This window comes from Manacus vitellinus, unplaced genomic scaffold, assembly GCF_001715985.3.
Source record: "Manacus vitellinus isolate BGI_N305 unplaced genomic scaffold, ASM171598v3 scaffold_36_pilon, whole genome shotgun sequence".
Classification (NCBI taxonomy): domain Eukaryota; kingdom Metazoa; phylum Chordata; class Aves; order Passeriformes; family Pipridae; genus Manacus; species Manacus vitellinus.
The window spans coordinates 754,623-776,463 of record NW_021940508.1 but is presented as its reverse complement, the minus strand read 5'-3'; the positions used below and the strand labels follow the sequence as shown (position 1 = coordinate 776,463).

The 21,841-nt window shown below is 38.4% G+C and overlaps 1 protein-coding gene across 1 annotated transcript in view; it reads right to left on the bottom strand.

The window, feature by feature from the left end:
* LOC103765159 (chondroitin sulfate proteoglycan 4-like) overlaps nucleotides 1-21,134 on the bottom strand; it is a 31,323-nt gene extending 10,189 nt beyond the window's left edge. The window contains 13 exon segments of the mRNA XM_018077151.2: nucleotides 1,914-2,045; nucleotides 5,427-5,625; nucleotides 11,853-11,904; nucleotides 11,906-12,027; nucleotides 12,643-13,113; nucleotides 13,976-14,984; nucleotides 14,986-15,454; nucleotides 15,457-15,890; nucleotides 15,892-16,927; nucleotides 16,930-17,436; nucleotides 17,439-17,511; nucleotides 18,105-18,268; nucleotides 21,119-21,134. Of these exon segments, the coding sequence (XP_017932640.2) occupies nucleotides 1,914-2,045; nucleotides 5,427-5,625; nucleotides 11,853-11,904; nucleotides 11,906-12,027; nucleotides 12,643-13,113; nucleotides 13,976-14,984; nucleotides 14,986-15,454; nucleotides 15,457-15,890; nucleotides 15,892-16,927; nucleotides 16,930-17,436; nucleotides 17,439-17,511; nucleotides 18,105-18,268; nucleotides 21,119-21,134 (4,684 nt within the window).
* Between the last annotated feature and the right edge of the window lie 707 nt (nucleotides 21,135-21,841).

The window sequence follows — 21,841 nt, the reverse complement described above, 5'->3', positions numbered from 1 at the left end:
TTGGAAAATGCTTTGGCATGAGCATTCTGCCTATCACTGGTAGAGAGTTATGAATCATCTCATCTATGGACTGATTAGACAGCTCTGTTTCCAAATAACTAAAAGTCAGGCTGCCCCTCCTTTTCAGAGAGAAACTCAGCTCATTCCTTCTTTGAGCAATTGCTTCCCTGAAGAGAGCAAATCCCCACATTGCAGATATCCAGGATACACGTGAAAAAACTCATGTATCTCACAGACAATTTGCTGGCACACTGATAAAACAAGCTCCTGTTAAACAGAAAAAAATCAATAAATTATGTAAACAAATCTGGTATACCCAACACAACAAAAGACAGCAGTACATGCTCTTATAAAACTGCAGAACAATACACTTGAGAGAATAGTTTACACCCAATCAAGAAGACATGGTAAATTCCTCACAATTAATTCAATTTTTACCACCCCAGAGAGAAGGATTCTCAAGTTGCCTCGAAATTAACTTTCATTCTGCAGTGCTATAAAATACAACAGGACACTGGTTGTTTTAATTTATATTAACCATTTGGCACCAGCACTGTTTTATTAGTCATTTCATGACAGCCAAGTACAGCTGAAACCCACACAGCTCCAGAATGTCCTTTAAAAATATCATAAAGAGAACAGGTGAAAAAGCTAGTAAAACTTTTTAACACCTAAAAGGAATTTTGCTCACCCAAAGTAAGTGAAAATTCAGGAAAAACTGTAATCTTAGATTAATACAATGTGCAGTGCTGAAAGAAATACTGTATTTTGCAAAATGAAGAACTGATTGACAGTCTAGAGACTTTGCATTCTATGGAAGTATCTTGCATGCTTCTCTTACAATTATCATTGTCTTAAGATAGAACTTCTGTAAATCCTTGTGCCCAAGGCAACCTTTCATACCAATATTGCATGGTAATAAGCTTTGTAAGTGGATTTATGTGAATCCCATTTATATTGACTGAATTAGAAGATCACGCTGCTACAATCTCATTTTTTGTTGCCTGTGTTTAAGTGGCTTTCATGGCAAACCTTTGTTTATGCAAGCTTATAACTGGGAAGTTTAAGAAGATAAAGTGCTCCTCTTCTGTATCCAATTAATAAATCAAGGTACAGATTAATACCTCTAGAACATTGCCAATTCGACATCTCTCTCTGACTCTACAGACTGTATTCAGAGAAAAGAAAAAGGCAGCATAGACAAAAGTGTGATGCAAGACATTGCTCAGAGAAAACTAACCTATTACTCCTTTAATCCTGCAATTAATGTTAGATTACTACCTCAGGCAGGGACTACTCTTGCCAGTGTCAAGGAGCAAATGGTTCTGGTGAGACCCTCTTACATCAATTCCTGCAGTAGTACGACTTCATTTAAAAAATACTTAGCTGCTGATACAACTAGTTACAAATGCACCAATATGAACCAAAGTTTTCAGTCCTGATTCATCAGTGAGTCTCTCCATAACTCATCTTAAACAATAAAAAAGTGAATTAGCAATCTGCAGAGTTTACATGTGCTATTCAGAATCTGACAGACACAAGCTCCATTCTGCTTTTACCAATCAATATCACAACCATCTAGGACACTTCTAAATGTCTGAATATAATAGAGAGCCTTTTAACAAATCTGAATGGGGATTATTCAGAGCTTAGGAAGACAGTACTATTGTCACACTGTGCTTGTATATTTCACTGTCATTTTCTATTGACTCCAAGCATATCAAAAAGTTAGACTACAAAGCAAAAAAGTAGTATGTTGTTTGAGAAAACATAACCCTTCTTTTCAAAATCATACAGATAGATGTTCTCAGGTACAGTTTTCCATAGTTTAGTCAGTTAGGTATCTGACAAATAACTCTATATTATGCAATATTTTCAACTGGATAAAATCATCATAATCTTGAAAAACAGACCTGGAAAGACTCCGAGTCCTTTGTTCTCTTCAAGGCTAATGACCAGTGTATGTGCTGTGATGCTAAAAATCTGTTGAGGTGCAAAGTTCAAACCATCTGTCACCCGAAAGTTGAAACCTCCAGACATTGCTCCTGTAGAAAAGAAAATCATAAATTTATTCTTGTATTACTCTGTCACACAAAACACAAGCATACTTTTGGACACCTTTTGCTCTTGGCTGCAGTGAAATATTATTCAGGAATATATTTGGTGCAGGTAGCTCAGTGTGCAGCTGCAGTGCCAGCTACAGATTGAGCTCTGGATGGCAGGATTCCCAGGCAAGAGGGCCCCAGGCAAGAGGCCATGAACTGCCCACCCTTTGCACAACAAAGGGCACATGGACCTGTGGCCCAGCTGGACACAGAGAAACAAGAGGATTCAAGAACCCCAGACTTCCTTTGTGCTTAGACTGTGAGGGTATAAAAGCCCAGGGGTCTTTGTTCAGGGTCCCACCTCAGAGACTCCCAGCTTGAGCTGTTATTCTGTTATTGCACCATGATTAAATTATATTAAGGAACAGGTGCCTGAGACTCTGCTATGGGAAACCTGGGATTGAACTGGTAAGGAAACCTAATCTGACTGTGTGAGTGGTGTGTGTAGGGTGAGCAGTGTGTGTAGGGAGTCAAGCAGGGTACCTGTTGGGTCACTGCAACAGTCCACTGTGAAAGGGCCTTGGTCTCCTGTGGTATAACTGTGACTGCCTGAGTGACTCCTGAATGGAGTAGACTGGAAAGTTTCCTTAACAATATATATCCAAAGTCATCCTGACAGCAACTTTTGATCAGAACCTTTGCATCTTAATTAGAATTAAATAAATTGATTATGCAGTTAACACCAAGGAAGAACTACTGGCTGCTGTTTACAGTGCAGGCCAACATCCCTGAGATGTAAATCACGAAGAGCAGGCCCCCTTCGTCTCTTTCTTTAATGACCCAGTGGAGCTGAAACCAAGTTAAACTTGGGGAAACAATGACTTCTAGATTTCCAACTTCTTTTATAGCTTAGGACGGTCCAAAGCACTTAAGCAGTCACCTTTTGCCAAAGAAGGAACTGGAGGGGAAAGTAACTAGAATGTTCTTTCCTTTTGTTTTATGTTTAAAAGTCTGTATCAACCCTCGGGTTTTTTCCTTTTCCTCTTTGCTGCGCTTCAGCTTTGCTGAAGTATGTATGTTGTCACAGCTTAAAATATTTCAGAGGTTATGTGCACTCATAATAAATGCACATTTTTGCCTTTAATCTTAGGATCTTTACATACTTTGGCACGAGCAATAGCAAAATACCTCCAGGAGTCTGAGTGGATTCCTGTAAAAATACATCTCTCAGTACTGACTGACTGCTTCAAGCAGAGGCTTCCCAGACTGTTCAGTTAGGTAGAGAGATTGAAACATTAGCTGTTGCAAAGAGTTACCATGCTCTTCTATTTGCTTTGCCCAGTTTAGCCACAAGATACTGCTAAAAGAATATAGATCCTGAAAGCCAGAGGGTGCTTGCATGTGAAGATCAGAACACCTTGCCTAACTACAAATTAACATATCAGAAGAATCAAATGTGGGTTCTGAGATTATAGTTAACAACATCCCTAAGTTAACAACACCCCTGGCTCTTATATCCAGCCAGACAATGAAGCAGTTCTGGAAGATCATGTCATATAGTTTTTATTTTAACAGTTTTTATTCTCTGATGTTTTCTCCTGATATAAATGAAGAAGCTGCTTATTTAAAAAGGCATCAAGGAGTCTAGTATTTGCACTAGGTTAGAAAAAAAAAATAACCGGCTTACATAGCCTCATTTGCTTTTTTGGCTAATGCAGGTCAACTGCCTGATTGACCCAGATGTTTTATCATTGGCAGTCAGGAACATAACTACATCTCGAACTTCTGCTTGGGTGGAGCATTTATTACTTTATCAATTACTTTATCAATTAATTTTCAAAGACACACCTGATCAGAAGCAATAAAAATGACACCAAAAATAGGGTTGTAAAAGTTGCACTGAAAAGACATTACAACTTCAGAACAAACAATCTGAATGACAACAGAACACAAGGAAAGGCCACAGGACAAGGCTGGGAGCAAGAAAATGAGAGTAACAAATAAATTTCTAGCAACAGTTCAAGATGAGAGAGCAAAGAAAATCACTGACAGAGAAAGGAAAAGAAGTAAAATATTCAGAGTCCTTTCTGAAGCACTGGAGGCCATGAGGCTGAGCAGATGGCAAGAGATAGAGCAGCTGCAAGACCTGACATATGACCTGGGCAATTTTATGTTATAAAATTACTATACAAGCCACACTCCCACTCACTTGAAAACGAAATTTTCTGTTCTTTTCACTTTTATTAATCAAGATTCACTCCCTAAGACTACAGATATGCATGTGCTCTTTCAGGAACACAGAAGGGAACTGATTTCCACACACTGAGACTTCCACTGTCCTACCACCATAAGGGTTTTTATATGTCAAAGTCTCCCTCAGAACAATTTAAACAGCTTGGCTCACTTTTGTCATGCCCTTGACCTTTAATTTCCTGGGCAAATTATTTGAGCAGGATTCTTATAGCTCACCAGCAACTGCTTGTAAAGCAACTTCAGTAACATATACACACTCTGCCAGACAGTGCATCATAAGTCAGAGCACATCAACCTCATGAAGACACAACACAGATCTGGAGTAACTGCTGCAGCCAAGGGAGTACTGGAATTCCAGCCTGCCTTGGGGCTGGCAAGACAGCGCTGTACCTCTTCTATCTCCATCCTAAAAAAAATGGTTTATTCCTTCTGTAGAACAAGTTTCTTCTTTCAGCTGAGGTAACACGGTAATAGAGCTGGAGCAGGAAATAAGCACCATATAAAATACCCACCTCTTCCTCTGCATGGAACCCTGTTGGGATGTGGCTTCCCAGCACTACCACTCAAGGATGCATGAAGCTGCCCTGACTTCTTTTATTCCCCACACATTCTCTCAAATGCACAATAAACCCAATCTCTAGCTCTGGCCACTGGCACAAAGAGTCTATGTTTAAAGCTGAATTCCTTCACAGCCTGAAAGGCATGTTGACATCACATCACAGCTTGATCATCCATCACCACCACATCATGGCAGGTGTCTGTGAGACTGCTGGTCCATGAATAGTTCTGCACTGTAGTGAGACAGAAAGGCTTCAGGAGATTTTCAATCACAATAGTCAAAACCCTGGATTTCATATCTCTGAAAGCTGCACGGTAACATTTCCTTACTGCAAAACTGCTTTCAGAAAGAAGGCTGCTATTAAATAAAGCACCAGTACACAAAGGTTTCCCAGTAGGCACACATTTAAGTAGGCATCGGACCCTTCTCTTTTTAGTTTGTGAGATCATGTAAATAGTCTCTGAAATCTTTGTGACATTACAATGGCATCTGTAACGGATTAAAAACACAAGTATAGTGAATAGGAACAGTATTTTGGTAGCAGGCATGGTATTTGTGAAATCACATACCATTGTGTACAAATACCAGATGCCCTTCAGTTATATGAGCCTGGGTAAAACTAAGGATGCTCTTGTTTGGAGAAGACTTCAGAGCCAAGTGCCCATTGCTAGGTGGAGTAATGGAATACACCAATTCTGATGGTGAGGAATCCTTGTCTTCTGCACAGAGATCATCAATAGTTATTTCTATGATGGAACCCACCCAGACCTAGGAAAACAAAATAATAAAAATAAATAAAGAAAATGCATACAAAAGAAAATAGGGGGGATGGGAAGGGGACAGGGATGGATGATACATAACTCAAAGAAAAAGAATGACTAGAAAAAAGATTTGCTACACTAGTAGCTATGGCAAGTTTCCTTACTGTCCATCCAAATCTCTGATCACAGATCAGAACAGTTAATGTTGGCAAATGGATTTCAAAATACGAGACCTTGGAACAGTACAAGCACATACATCCTGCACCAGTCTGAGTTTCAGTGAGCTGCAGCAGAAGTGCTCTATTTGTCAGGCACCATGCAAACCCTAACAAACATAACAAAAATTGTATTATGATAGCTGAGTCAAGGAGCTACTTTCCAACACACACACATGAATATTAGTGTCATGTACTTCACAGCAGGCAAGGCATTCAATATGCTCTACTTTCACCAGCATAAAAGATATAAGAAAAACAGCCTGGGGACAGCAAAAACTTTAATACAAATGGAACATTTGTTGTAGGTGCATTATTTCCTCCTAACAACATGCACTAAAGACCCTTTTATAGTGCACCAAACAACCCACAGAGCTGCTCAGTTCAGTGGGAGATGAAAGAACCAACACCTCCAATAGCTGCTTAGCACCTAGTAAGGTCATGATTCCAGACAAAATAGCTAAATAGCTATTTTAGAAAGATGGTATAAATACCATTACCTCATTCTAATAAATAATCTGTTGGTGCAAGTTCAGAGGAGGGCCACAAAGTTGATAAGGGGACTGGGGCACCTCCCCTGCGAAGACAGCTGAGGAAGTTGGAGCTGTTCAGCCTGGAGAAGAGAAGGTTGTGTGGAGACCTCATAGCACCTTCCAGTATCTGAAGAGGGCCTAAAAGGAAGCCGGAGAGGGACTCTTCGACAGGAACTGTAGTGACAGGACAAGGACTAATGGATACAAACTGAAAGAGGGGAAATTTAGGTTAAATATTAGGAAGAAATTCTTTACTTGTCAGGGTGGGGGGATACTGGAACAGGTTGCCTGGGGAAGTTGTGGATGTCCCATCTCTGGAAGTGTTCAAGGCCAGGTTGGATAAAGCCTTGAGCAACCTGGGCTACTGGGGGGTGTCCCTGCCCATGACAGGGGAGGTTGAGACTAGAAGGTCTTTAAGGTCCCTTAACATTCTGTGATGCAATGAGGATTGTATGAATTGCTTCTTCGTTTTTTAGCTGAAGACATGGAGAAACTGCAGAAAGGACTGCTTTCTGAGTTTCATCTATCTGTATCTTACTGGTTAATTCCTTGTTTGGAAAGAATAAGCAACAGCTCATTTTATTCTTCATCTCTCCTGTATTTATTTGGCATTACAGACAAAAGTGCTAACGAAGAAAAATACATATTTATCTCAATATGAAATTAAATTCTTAAATATTCAATATGTCAATATCAATTATTTCCATGCAGAATTTATATCAGAGATACAATCTTAAAAGCCTAAGCCTTTAAATATCTCAGCTTGAGCTTCAAAATACACACTGCATCATCCCTTCCTGTCTTCCTAAGGTCTTAGTACACTTAATAAATATCTGGTAGTAACATCGCACCAAATGCCTGAAGAATGACCTTTGACAAAGGTCATTCTACCTCTGCCAAAACCAAAATCAGCAATCACAGATTTTTCCCTAAGTATTAATTTTACTTTTTAATAAAAACCATGGAAGAAAACCCTTTAAAGGCACTGGGGTTTTTGCCACTATACTTCAATAGAGGAAAGATTTCAGTCTACATTGTGTCACAGAATATGTGCCATGGATAAAGAGACACTAAAATGAAATTAAATGTTTTTTTTATAAGTAGGAAAAAAGTTTGAACAATAAGTTTATAACAGAAAATATCTTGCAACCAGCAAATAGCTATTTTCTCCCTTGAAATATATATTTCTCTGCAATGTAATTACTAATACCAAATTTTGATAAGGAATGACACCTATGAATACACAGGATGATAACTAATCCTAAAGGGTGACTTAGTGAGTGGCATCAAATATGCATATCAGTGTCACAGGTTTTGTATCGAGACCCTCATCTCACTAGCACTCATGTAGATTCATCATCATGGCTGGGCTTCGCAAACGAAGATTTAGGAAGGCTCTATCCTCATTTGTTACAGGCACGCTGGTGGCTTATGAGGCCAATACGAGATAGACATAGATTATTCTACACAGAAAATAAAAGGTGACATAGAATATGCAAAAATATAAGAAATTACTATGGATGTTACTACAAATTACTTATTAAGTTTCAAATTTTTTCCTTACTAAAGGAAAAAAGAACTGTAATTTCTAATTATAGAAAAAAGTGTTTTTTCTATAATGCCAGTATTTAATTCCATTTTTCTAGCACATTAACACACAATGCTTTTTAAGTAGTAAACATGACCTGCAACATGATCCTTGAGGAATGAAAGGAGATCTAACAGCTGAAAAGAGCAGCAGGGAAGCAAACACTGACAGTACACCAAGAAATGTACAAGAATCTTATTTTCCATATCTGGGATCAAGATGTCCTTGAAGAACACCATAAGAACTGTATCTGAACTTCCAGGATGTAGCACTACACTAGTTTTGCATGTGCCTAACACATCCCACAGCCATGGTCCAAAAAAGGTTCATGACCTTGCCAATGGGAAATAATTTATTCTGCTCTACTTACAGCATTTGGCTCATCAGTATCTCCTTGCATGCCACATATCTTACCAGAAACTCTATATTTATAGCCATTTTAACACTTTAGAGAGTGACTTAGAGAAAACAACAAATTAGGGTTTTTTTAAACCTAATTGTAGGAAAATATAGCCCTCTTGTGGCAAAAGGGAGTGATATGGTTTGAAGCTGGCTCCCTGCCTAGTCTCCAAACCTTACCACAAGAAGTCCCCGTCCCCCCCCCAAACTTCAGGGAGAATAGTGAGAAAAAAACAACCAAGAAAACCGAAACAAGAGAGAGACAGCTAAAACAATATATATAAATATATTTACACTTATATTACAGTTATATACAATTGAAACATATGTACAATTTCACAAGGGAAAGGGAAGGGGGAAGGGAAAAGGAACAAAACCAGAACAAAATATATATATACATCCCAATCAGTAGCTCGAGATCTAGCAACTAAAAGAACTGGCTAAAAAACTATCTCACTACTCTCCTTGGGACAACAGAAAGTCGCCCTGGAACGATCGCCGGCAACCTCCATCTCCCAAGGTCGGCAAGGCCTAACCAGGCCTCACAGACAGACCCAACAGCAGGGAACCTGCACCTCCAAGTCGCCGGAAGGAAAGAGACCGAAGGCCTCTCCTCCTTTCTTCTTATAGCCCAGCTTATGTAAAAATCATAGGGAATACTGGGTAAATCTGGGCACTTCCTTGGCTACAAACTGGTCACCAAGGAAGGCCTAGACCAAACTACCACAGGAGGATACAGTCATTTCATAGTATTGCTACCTACAAATATCTTTAAACACATACATAAATGCAGCAAGTAATGCCAGGATGGTAATTTTCTTTAAAACATCCTATTTCCCTTACCCATTCCCAACACAGAAAAAAAATGTCCATAGAAAGTGTGGAAACTTTAGGAAATTATACCTAAAATGCTGATAATATAAGTTTCTAAGTAAACATACCCCTCATGAATTTGTTCCAATGGAAAGGCTTTAAAAGAAATGCAAGGATTACCACCATACGTTACAGAAGCTCTCAGGACTATGAAACTTTCTGTATCTCATACATTATGTCATAAATTCTTAGTCAAGGAAAAGCAAACAAACAAATCAAAACAAATAAACAAAAGAAAGCCACTAAACCCCACTCAAAACCTTCACTTGCTTTCACTTCCTAGAGAAAAAACAGAAACAATTCCCAAAATGTTTGGTTGTCTGTCACACAAACTCCATAGTGTTCATAACCTTCATGGTATTCACAACCTTGGTAACAACAGACAAGGTTGTTTGAAGAAAGGATGTTATAGATGCCTCTGAAGTGGGGGAGCTAGAGTTGGACTCGTTCAGCATATGTGCACATGACCAACAGTTTCTGGCATTTGGCCAGAAGCCCATGACAAAGGCCAAAATTAACTTCCATATATCCACACCAACATCATGGCTGCTATATAATGCAGCTCTTCACAGAAGCTATTTCTTAACAGATGCCAACAATAGCACTGCTTTCTAACTCTTTATACTGTAACCTGCAAAATTTCTGAGGGGCTGAACTTCAGTCAACTCAAACGGTTCATCTGGACTTTAGTTTTCACAGTACTGGTTCCTCATTTTATACATTCCCAACCCCACAAAATATATGAAAGAGCTACCGCATTTTTAAAAGCAACAGTCTATTACTCAGCAGCCACCACTAGCAATGCCCTTGAGGAGCACAAACTGCTTGGCTAGAACTTGGGGTCAGCAACTATCACCCTACACAGGAATGCCTATCTCATCTCAACCATTTTCTCCCACTTATTTGGGATGTGCAAGTTTGATTTGAGGAAGAATCATCTCAGGGTATTCCTCCCAGTATATAACCTGACTGACAGCTTTGTTTTAGACTGCATACGAATCCACCATATGTGTGCATATTGGTTAAAACCAAAGATTATTTCTCAACAGCATGTGCTTGACTAGCATAATCACAGGTACAAAGGCAGCATCCTTGTTCTGGGTAAGCAAACAGCCTCCCCAGTTATCATTGTTCTTGGGAAGCTTACACTTACAGATATTTTCAGAAAAATCCATAAGCTGCATTGCCATGCACTGCATAGCCTTCGTTTTATTAAGGCTGAAGTTCAATGCCAGTAATGCACCAGAATGGAGACTGAAAAGTCTGACTGGACATATTGCCTTTTTCCCTGTGACTAAACATTACTGCATGCTGTGCTGATGTCTGCACAGTACATGTAATTACTTCAACCAGGAAAGTTTTTGCTCTGTATTACTCAAATGCTTGTAAAGGGAGTCTGCCCCTCTGCCCAGCAGTGTCTGCACAAGGCAGGGTGTCTTCACTGTGGTCAGATTATAACAGACTACCTGCTGTCATTGCAAAGTTGTGCAATACCACTACTGCTGATTAAAAATCTTTTCTCATGTGAAAAGGCTAAATACATAACAGCGTTATGATCATCTCAAAATACCCTGTTTTAGCTTCTTTCAAACCTATTCCTAAGTATTTTCTTTCTCTTGCTATCTCTCAGGTGGGTTTACTGTGACCACTGGTTCATTAGGTGATCCACATTCCTTTCATTCTGCTTTTCTGAGTCACTTAATTTGTTTTTACTCATCAGATTTCAGATTGGAAATGGGGGCTTCATGGGCACAGTGCCTGTAATAAATTGTTTCTGGTTACTGAGTGCCACCATAACGCAAAAAAATAACAATGATATAGCTTAATTAATTAATTAATTAATCTGAAAATGGACTGAAATTGAAGTAATAGTTGTTGTAGATTTTTTTTCAAATATCAATAGATTAAAAACTCAGCTATTAAGAGCAAAATGTAGCATTAGTAAACAATTTTAACATTTTCTTCAGGATTTTTTTTGGGGGGGAGGCCGAGTTAGAAACAAGTTAACATGTTGGGTTTTTAGCTTACAGTATCACACAGGAATACCTTCAGTGCCTGCACCAATATTTTGATGACCTGTAACACCCCAGATTTGCATAGACTGCATTGTATTATTTGCAACTTTTAAAGAAGAGAACATTCATGTTTTGTACAAGAAATACCCAATAGGCACAGGGTAGGAAGGCATTCTCATCATCACTACTCTTGGCACTTTTCTAAGTTACATGTTCATTAACAGCCCTCAAGATACCCTAGCAAACAACACTAAAACATAACAGTGATCCAGGTGTCAGCCATTCACTCCTACAAGCCCTAGGTCAGTCCAAAACACTTCATGGAACTTTAAGATTAAAAGAACGCTCAGTCAGCCTTCTAGATAAACTTTATATTAGAACAGCAGAAAATGTTCTCCATGATGACTAGAATCTTCCTAACACAAATTAGCCATGTACTGCCTGTACTGCCTCCTTTCATTAGCATTAATTTCTCTAAATCCCAGGACTGCTATTTATTATATTGACTATCCCACCAGAGACAAATCTAATACTCTGTTAATGAAGGTGCATCAAATGGCATCAAAAATAATAGAAATAATTTTAAGACTTCAAAATATTGACTAACATACCTGAAGAATTTTGTTAACTTTTATAACAGGAGCTTCATCATTTACTGCAGTAAGTTACAAATACAGTTTGGGGCAAACTTTGTTTCCACAACTCCATGTTATTTACTATCACAGTAAAACTGTCCATCAGTTCTTCACTGTCATCATGAACATAGTAGATTAATTCTTGTTCCACCTGAAAAATACAACAAGCTGAAAAACTAAGGAGGCTAGAAGAAAATATATCTCACATTGAAAAATACTCAAGTCTAATCATGCTCCTCTGTATTTATTGCACGAACATTTTATGATTTCTAAGACTTTATTTATGCTTATGTTAGTAAATGGTGACTTATGATACTATTTTGTTTCTTGGAGCTAAAAGACTGAAAATCAGTATATCATGCATATACTCGCTGCCTTGGAGCAAAGACATGACCTAAAAAAATTACTTGTTTTCCACTTTCTTCCTTGTTCAATTTACACACCATATCTTCCAGTCTTTTCAAAATGTACCCACAGCCTTATGTCATCCTACATTTCCAGAGTATCTACAATGCTGCCTGAGAATGAGTGGCCCATCAATCCACTGCGCTTATCACAGAAGCACACGAGGAAGTGATGTGGTTCAATACAAGGTACTCTCCCTCCCCACTCCAAATGACCAGCTAGAAACTGCATAAAGATGCTGGGCTCAAGGCCAGAATAAAGCTCAAACTCATGCATCTCACCGCCTCCCACAAAACCCCACAGCTTTCAGCAATACAAAGAATCCATCATGATTACAGTAAAGCGAATCTAAATGTGTTACCTGTTTTCTGGTAAATGTGGTTAACTTTATTCCAGGAACATGAGAGTTTTCAACATACCCATGTTTTGGTTGCTCAGTTAAAATGAATTCACAGCTGAGTCCTACAAAATGTCTACTAGAAATTTTTAGATAGTCTTCCACCAGGGCTTTCGAGCCCCCTTCAATTACTGTGAAGTTCTGAACTTCCAGTGGAATGATTCTGGGGATGATGTCTACAGAGATCTCTATTCCACTCACTGTTTGGACACCGTTGGTCACATCCAGAAAAAAACGGTCCTCTAGTTGGTTAGAAACTGTCTGCACATACTGGACTTTGCCCTCGTCGACATCTTGCTGTGTGAAGCTCAAAACTGGCCTTTGGTCAAAACTGAGATAACTTTCTTCCAAGGAAAACTTCTGAATGTATCCATGTACTGGAAGCTTTCTTACTGTGAACACAATCTCAGATGGAGAACTGTTTTCATGAACAACCTTAAATTTAGGGAAATATCCCAAAATTATTCAAATGGAAACAGGAGAAATACTATAATTCTCTTCTGAATTTTTCACTTTTAACCCTGGGACTGTCTACCCAACTAAAATGGCATTCCTTAATTGAGTTGCACGGCTCCCAAAACAATACAATACTTTGAGCAGACACGTACTAAATATATGTGACCTAGGAGCCTTCTGTAACCACAAGTATGTTTTGTAATTTTGAAAAGGAATACACTGAAGAATTAAGTAATGGCCTCAGAGCTATAGATCCTGCCTGAAACAAGGATTTGAGCAGCACAGCAACGTGCTGTCAGAGCCCCCTCGTGGTGGTTATTGGAAGGCTACCCACAAACAACGGGCAGGAAAGAATTAACTAAGCAGAAACGGCCTCCGGTTTGTGATCTGATGTTTTTAAAATTTTGGATGTGGTCCTCGAACAGTTTTAACTGTGCTAGCTCCAAACTGAATGAACCAAAACCGTTTCTTCCTTGGCAGTTCCCACCAGCTCAACTAAGAACAGTACATGAAGTACCAACAATTGTTAGAAGTGAAACAAATATATACATGCAGCATCCCCAAATTCTAATTTTTTCAAGCACCAGCATATAACCAGCATATAAATGCAAAGACTATGGGCAGCCTTTTTTCTTTAACATAATCAGTTTTCCTTCCTATAAATGGAATCTTGCTAGTGTCAGTATTTACACAATTAAGCATCCAGAATGCAGTCATATTAGTGGTAACCAAAAGGAGTCAAAGAAATGAAGTCACAAACTAAAGACACTGCAATGGCTGAAAAAAACAGTGAGGAAAACTTGCAACAAGATTGGAAGAACGGATAGCACAGTTAACTTACTTGCAGTTTGCCTTTACTGATTTCAACTAGTTTTCCTTCTTCAACCAAGAGATTGTTTTTGTTTGCAACCCTTGGTAGCTGCTGCTGACTTTCCAAATATATGCAAACCTGCACTTCAGCATTTAGATGGACATCTCTAGCACAGACTGTAAAGTTGAATTTGTCAATAAGGTTGTTGCTGTCATCATGCCTGTAGGTTACATGCCCCTTTATCAGATCACGCTGAGTAAAGGAATCCATCAACAGATTATTTACATATATTCTTCCATATTTTGGGAAAGAGAGTATCTCATATGTAAGCTCATGATCATTTCTTATGTCTTGGTTTGTAGTAGCACTCAGGTTAGCTGTTGAAACAGTTTCCTCTTTCCCATTTTGAACCAACAGTCCTGTATTATTTGCCAGCCTAACATAAGGATCAGTGGCATTAACTTCCAGAAGCAAAGAAGTATAGTGCTTGCCATCTGTCACAAAAAGAACAAAACACCCAAAATCTGCACCACGGTGTAGAAACAGGACTTGCTTTTGCTCCAGGTCCGCTTGTTTGAATTGGTAGAGTCTATGCAAAGTATCATTTGTTAGCACCAAGTCCCCATTGGAAATACCACGTCTAATATATAGCAACTGTCCATCATCAAAATCAGAATCAGGATCATGATAGCAAAGATCTGCCAAAGTCAATAATCACTGCCCATTTCTCACTATGTTAAATATCGTATCAATCACACGTATTGGTTTCTCATCATTCTTCAGCTGGACAGAAATGTTGAATCTAATTTCTACTGACAAAGGTTCTACTTCTGGATTAAAGTTTGCCCACTTTCCTGACTCTCTGCTGGAAGCTCTGACAAGAAATTCATCAAACACTGTCTCAGAATCGTCATGCACATACATAAGGCGGTTATTGGTTATATCTTTATTAGTGAAAGTTGTGAGATTGTCATTATTCTCAGAAGGGCCTGAAAAATCAATAAGTTTTAATTTCCCATGCTTAGGAAACTGTATAACTGTATTGGAAAGTTTTATTATTTACTGTTTGCACAAACAATTTCGTGCTCGTTATTAACTCTCCTTCACCTTCAGTAACATTAAGGCCATTGTTAGTCAAAATAATGTTTCCAAAATCTGATTTGATGTAGACTTCAAAGTCATACAAATTTTATTCCAGATACTTTGTAGAAATTAGGAATCTAAATGAATCATAGTTGTCTTCATGGTATCTGCTGATTAATTCATATGCCACTTTTTGATCAGTAATATCTTTTTGGCTAAAGACTGAATCTTTTTTCAAAGGCTGGTCATTAAGCAGTATCTGTCCATTTCTTGGTAGAGACAGCAATTTAAAATGAAGCTCATCTTCAGGTATTTCTAGATCTGCAATAACAGCAAAAAGATTATCAGAATTCAAGTACTTCTTTTTTGACTTTTCAATTTCTAGAGGACTGTGTTTCAATAAAGTGAACCTTAACCATTTCACTTTGGAAATGTATGCTCTTCACTGATTCTGTTTCCTACACTAACTTTGAATTTAAATTGGTCGGTAACATTTTCCAGCTGAATTTCTTTAGAAGTGCTACAGTATCTCACACGGCTGCGCTGAAGAGAGCGTTGATAAAAACAATTGACTTGCTTCCAGTCCCCCCTTGAATGCTGCCTTTGGACTTGACCAAACTGAGGTGGCTCTGTGATTTCGTACTGTATTTCCAGTTCCTGGCGGACAGCATTTGTTTCAACTGCCAGATGCCTAGGTGTAATACCTTGGAGTAGATTTATTCCTGGGTTGTTGACAACTCTGTAATCCAAAGGAACTGCCATGACACGTAACACAACAGTGTTGCTCACCTTCTCACCGTCACTTGCCCTGAGAACAAGCCTTGAGTTCTTGACACCTGTGTGGACAAAGAAAACAGTACCTTAAGTCCTCATTAGAAAAACTAGTAATGGCTTTTCCAGGATGCTTTGAGTTTTCTAAAAATCCTGCATCTGCATTCAGATTTCCAAGGACTGAAAGACCGAGACCCTGAGAATCTGTATCCTTATCTAGAACTTTTATCAGGTCTCTAGTCAAACGTTTCTTTGAGTTCTCTAAGAGAAGCAGCAAGTTTTCCTCAGGAAGTGCGATCTCAGGTGCATCACTTACTGGAATGATAGTAACGTTAAACACATGTTGCTCATTTTCTTGAAAATATGGAGGCATGATCTTCTCACTGCTGGTAGAAATGGAGAAATTAAAATAATCAGAAGTGTCCTCAGAGCCATCATGGACATAAAGAATCTTCCCTTGCCACACATCTTGCATAGTAAATGTATTTACCTCCCGTACTGGTCCAATATTTAGTTTCAAGTCTCCCTGAGAAGGTGGTTCCTTTATTTCAAAAAGAATTTGTAACTGATGAATTCCTAATTTCTCAAAGTCTAAGCTGACCTTAATATGCTTAGATTCGAGTGAAGCTTGTCCACCCTCTGGCACAATCAAGTTACTTAGAACTAAAAGGTGGCTCTTATCTTCCTTGCCCAGAGAGACAGAGCTTTCATGAGAAATGGCAAATACTGGGGCTGTTTTCACAGGAGGGTTCTTTACAGCCATCTCTAAAGAAAGATTCATATTAAAAGCACTCTGCATTTCACATTCAGCTGAAATGTCCTTAGTTACCAGAACATTCTTCAGCGATTTCTTTTCTGAGTTGGTTTTCAGGTTTCTTAAGCAACCTTTGAAGGATCCTCCTCTGGCATACTTCCCAGATACTGAGATTAGCTCTAATTTAACCACTTCTGATCGTATGCTGTCTTCTACACCACCTACAAAGAGGGATCCCTTCAGAATTGGCAGCTTACTATGGGGAGGCAATGATTTTTTCACAGTTTCTTCATCCAATGTCAGCTGCAAATATTCTGCAGTAAATTTCAGCTTGATGTAGTGCCAATGACTATCATTGACCGATCTACGAGAAGATGGGTTCTATGTCTATGTTTTCCAACATAAGCTTTAATTAAACCATCTTCCATTTCCATTGCAATGAAATCTCCCAATTGCCCAGGGTGGTAAAGCAGCAAGCCACGTGCAGCTGAGGTTTGCAATGTACACTCGAAACTTCCCTCATCGTCCACATTCCATGATGGGAAAGAAACATAGGACCTGGAACTGAAGAAACTAATGGGTTCTTCTTCACCCACAAAGAATTCATCACTACATCCCACCGAAACTTCATGGATGATTTTGAAACCAGGAGAAGGTCTCAGAGGCATCAAAATGTCTCTGTGGTTGAACAACACATCATCAATACATCCTCGGAAACTGGGTAGTGCTCCAACAAGGTAGGGAACATCAAGTTTACTAGTACTACCTATGTAGAATCCATAATTGATGTTTAATTCATAGAGAATTCCAGGCATTTTTGCACTAGTTCTATCATGTTTATCAATTACCAATGTGACATTATCATGTTCATGATGTAGTTCAACCAGGCTAAATCATTCAGCTGAGATCTTTGCTGAGAATGCAGAACTCGTTCCCCCACACCAAAGTTAATTCTCAACTGCAAGAGATAGAATTTTAACTATCAAAATCCAAAGTTGTGTTTTTCGCAGTCGTATATTAATATATGGTTAATACATTAATTTTCACACATTTTCATACTAAACACATAATTTACAAAATATAATTGAAAAAATAAAATCCCACTAAAGTTCTGTGTAGGTTTACTTGCCATGACAAATACGACCTGAATAACTCCAGAAGCAGGAATGGACTTCTCTGCAGTTCTGTGAGGAAAAGCAATCCTGAGAACCCAACTGACAATGATCTTTCAAGACCTTACCTTGCAGAAAAACAATTACTTGGATCCAAACGTTTTTTATGATGCTAACATCATCAAATCTGAAATTCTGCCTTTACTGAATGTCATGCTTTGAACACAATCACCTTGATTTTAAAATCTAGATATCTCAAAGCCTATAGAGATATAACTGTAAGAAATAAATACCATATTTTGAAATTATCAATTATATTTTGTGATTTTTCCATTTCTTTAAACAGAAACTTTGAGACTTGATATAGACAACAGCTTAAAGAAAAACACTGAGCAATATAGGCTACACATACCTTTTTAGGTACAGTTATAAAGCATACCTGTACATATCCTGAGTGTACCTCCATTAAACAATAATCTGTCTTCCCAGCTGCAAGAAAAAGCAGTCCCTGTGCCTTGCTTGTTTGAAACTGCAACTGTAAAGATGTCTGAGAGGATACCTCTGCCATGATCAGCTCTACAAAGCTATCACCATAAAATGATACTGAAAGAAATAAAGGAAAATAAACAGGAAATTTAACCTCTCTTTTTCTTATCTACAGCTAAATGTATGTAAAGAAATTTATATTACTCTCTATAAACTTAAATATGCACAATTTAAAATAAATCTCAGATACCAAATTCACCAGTCCACACAACAAAATAAGAGCCCCATGGCCATACCAGTATGGACAAAGCGTGAATACAGCCCAGTATTCAATCTCCAACAGTGATGACTGAGAACTGTAGAAGCAGTGCAATTATATTGAATAATTTCTTTCAAATATTCTTTTCTGCCTTGACTGTAACATCAGTAAGCTTTCTCATTTGACTACTCAATGCCTTTACCATCCCCATAACTACTATACTGAACAACACAAATCCTAAGACCAAAGCCTCAAAAACTCTGCTAGTAACTTCCCTCTGACATATGAAAAAATGAAATCAATCATTTACCCCTCCTCCTACTTAATCCATTACTTAATATACAAAGCCCTGTACTCCTATTCAATGGCTGTTCAAAAGCCTCTGATGGCAAATTTTATCAAAAGCCTTCTGAGAATCTAAATCTTAGATGACTTGCACACCCACGTCAAGAAAGTTGCAACAGGTTTGTAAAGCAGAATGTACCTTTAAAGAAATTGTACAGACTCCTCCCAAGTTGATCCTACTCGCTTGTGCATCTTCTATCCTTTGTTACAGTATCTATAAATTTGACAGGTATCGATGTCAGGTTTACAGACCCCTGGTCATTCTTGTTTTAAATACTGGAATAAAATCTGCCACCATCCATGCTTCAGGTACCCAGGGAGTTAAAAGCATGAGATCAGACATCACTCTTAGCAAGCAAGTTATTTCACCCTCAAGTTTTTTTAGGTCAACCCCTCTCTTTCCCTGCCTCCACCCCAAAAAAAGAAATTTCAGTTTGGGAATCCTCCCAGTTAGCAGCAAACACCATTTAATTTAGCTTCTCTGCAGTAGCCATGCCCTTTCTGAGTGCTTCTTTTATACAGATAACTTAATCAACTGGCTGCCCAGACCCTCAGCAGGGTTTTTATTCTTGATGTACTTAAGAAGGATTTAGTAAAAGCTTTGACTCCTTCAAGCTGATCCTTGACCTTTTTTATTTTTTTCCCCCAGATGTGTCTATTTTCAAATTACATCTGCTAGGGTTTATGATGCTTCAGTTGTGTTTGGACACAACTCTGCAAGAACACCACCAGCTAAATATTTATTTTGCAGTTTTTAACTTCATTCTGAAATAACTTCCTCATTTTAACATAGTTCTTCTGAAAGTCAAGCCTAACTGCAAAGGACTTTTGAGGTTTAATTGTTCCAGTCCCTACATTAGCTGTCCCCGTACTGAATCTAATACACCCTGATGACTCCTACAAAGTGTGGCTTTAACTCAGACTGTGTACTGGATTCTGCACAGACTACCAAATCAAAGATCTCATTAAGCAGCTGATTCATGAAATAATCATTAACAGTATCTAAAACTTTGCTGTAAGATACATAAAAATTCTAGGTAGCTTTCCCAAGAACAACATTCAGTAAACCCCACAGCCAAAAACTATGTAATAGCAAGTTATATAAAGTACCCAGAGAAACACAGGAAAAATCCTCAGATTTATCCTCAGAAATACACGTATTTCTTCCAAAGGAGGAGTCACCGCTGTGCTAAGAAAAACTGGTTCCAATTGGAATCAAAAGGAATTCTTCCTCACCAGTGTACTTCTAGCTCAAAAAAAGCTTTCATCAAATAGCTCTAATACACTTTACAAGTCTTACATAAAATTTATAGACTGCAAGAACATATGCCATCTGTTGTACATAGAAATGTTATTCTGTAGAGTCAATAAAGACAGACCTCCTCTTTAAAGCGAGTATTGGAATAACAGAACTATAGACAAATCCCCAGTATAAGAAACGACTAATAAGTCAGCAAACAGGTTAAATATTTATAATTTTTTATTTTGTGCTAAATTCATATTTTGGCAGTGCCTGGGACTGTCACTGTACTATTTAATGTACAGATGGACTATAGGAGATTGTCCCTACCCTATAGAACTGTAGATCCAGTGTCACAGGTAAGGAGTCCCCTGATTCCCTCCTCAGTAAATGATGCACAGAGATACTGTCTTCCTGTTCTGGTTTCAGCTGGGATAGAGTTTATTTTCTTCCTAGTAGCCAGCATAGTGCTGCATTTTGGATTTAGTAGGACAATAATGTTGGTGACATGGTGGTGTTCACCCTAAGTTAAGGACATTCCAGTGTCCCATGCTCTTCCAGCAAGCAGGTGCACAAGAGGCTGAGGGAACCATGGCCAGGAGAGCTGACCGGAACTGGCCAAAGGAATATTCCATACCACAGACCAACATGCCCAGTATATAAACTTGGGGACAGCTGGGCATCAGTCAGCAGATGGTGAGCAACTGCATTGTGCATCACTTGTTGATTTGCAGTTTTACTTCTCTCTTTTTGTTGTCTCCTTTTTCAATACTATTATTACATTTTACTTTGTTTCAATTATTAAACTGTTCTTATCTCAACCCACAGGTTTTACTTCTTTTTTCTTGATTATCCTTCCTGTCCCACCATGGGGTGAGGGACTGAGCAAGTGGCTGCATGGTACTTAGTTACCAGCTGGGGTTAAACCATGACACTTCCTGAAGATCACAGGTAGCACAAGCCAGCTGTCTGAAATAACCTGTCCTAATCAAAAGAAGACTCCATTTTCATCAGCATCATAGTAACATCAGAACATCAGTATAACGTTATGGGTACAAAGAGGTTTCACCTTCAGAAGACAGACCACTCTCCTCACCCTACTGAGCCTCCAAGAAGCAGTTACGTTCATTCACGTTCATCCTTGCACCCCCACAGAACTGGCAAGTAAGAGATTCCATTAAAATTTATCAGTCAAGTTCCTCAGAAATTAACAAATTAAATCAAAATCTTTCACAGATGTCAATATCCTGAAAGTTTTATTATGATCACTATAACACGGCCCCCAAATTTAGTTAATTTCTGAATGAACAGTAATGATTGCTGATGGAAATTGAAAATTACTTTTAAATACACTACATTTTCAACAGACTTGAGTATGTGCGGAAAAAAAATTGGATTTTTTGGGAGGCAACTGAGCAGAAAGATAAATTTATCTATGAATTATTAAGCGCAACTTGGAATAACTAGAATGAAGCTGCAAAGTCAATATTTTGCAGTGCACCACTGGGAAAAAGTTTGATATTTATACTATATATAAATTCCCAAAAAGGAAAAAAGAAACATAAGTTAAAGCTTTTGCTTTCCATAAAACTCTTCAGAGTCAGAATCCATTACTGCAGGTGGGGCAGGTAGGCATTGATCCAACACTAAACGAGATCTTGGGCCAAGACCACCCACAGTGCCTTGACATAATTTCTGCTTCTGTACCCACCAAACGAAGAAGCATGTTATTACAGTACAGGAATCAAGTTCCTCTAGAACAGACACTTTTAGAATGCTTTTTGGCCGAAACCATGTTATGACTGACCTCAAATTTAATCTGGTGATTTTGAAACAGGGTCATTTT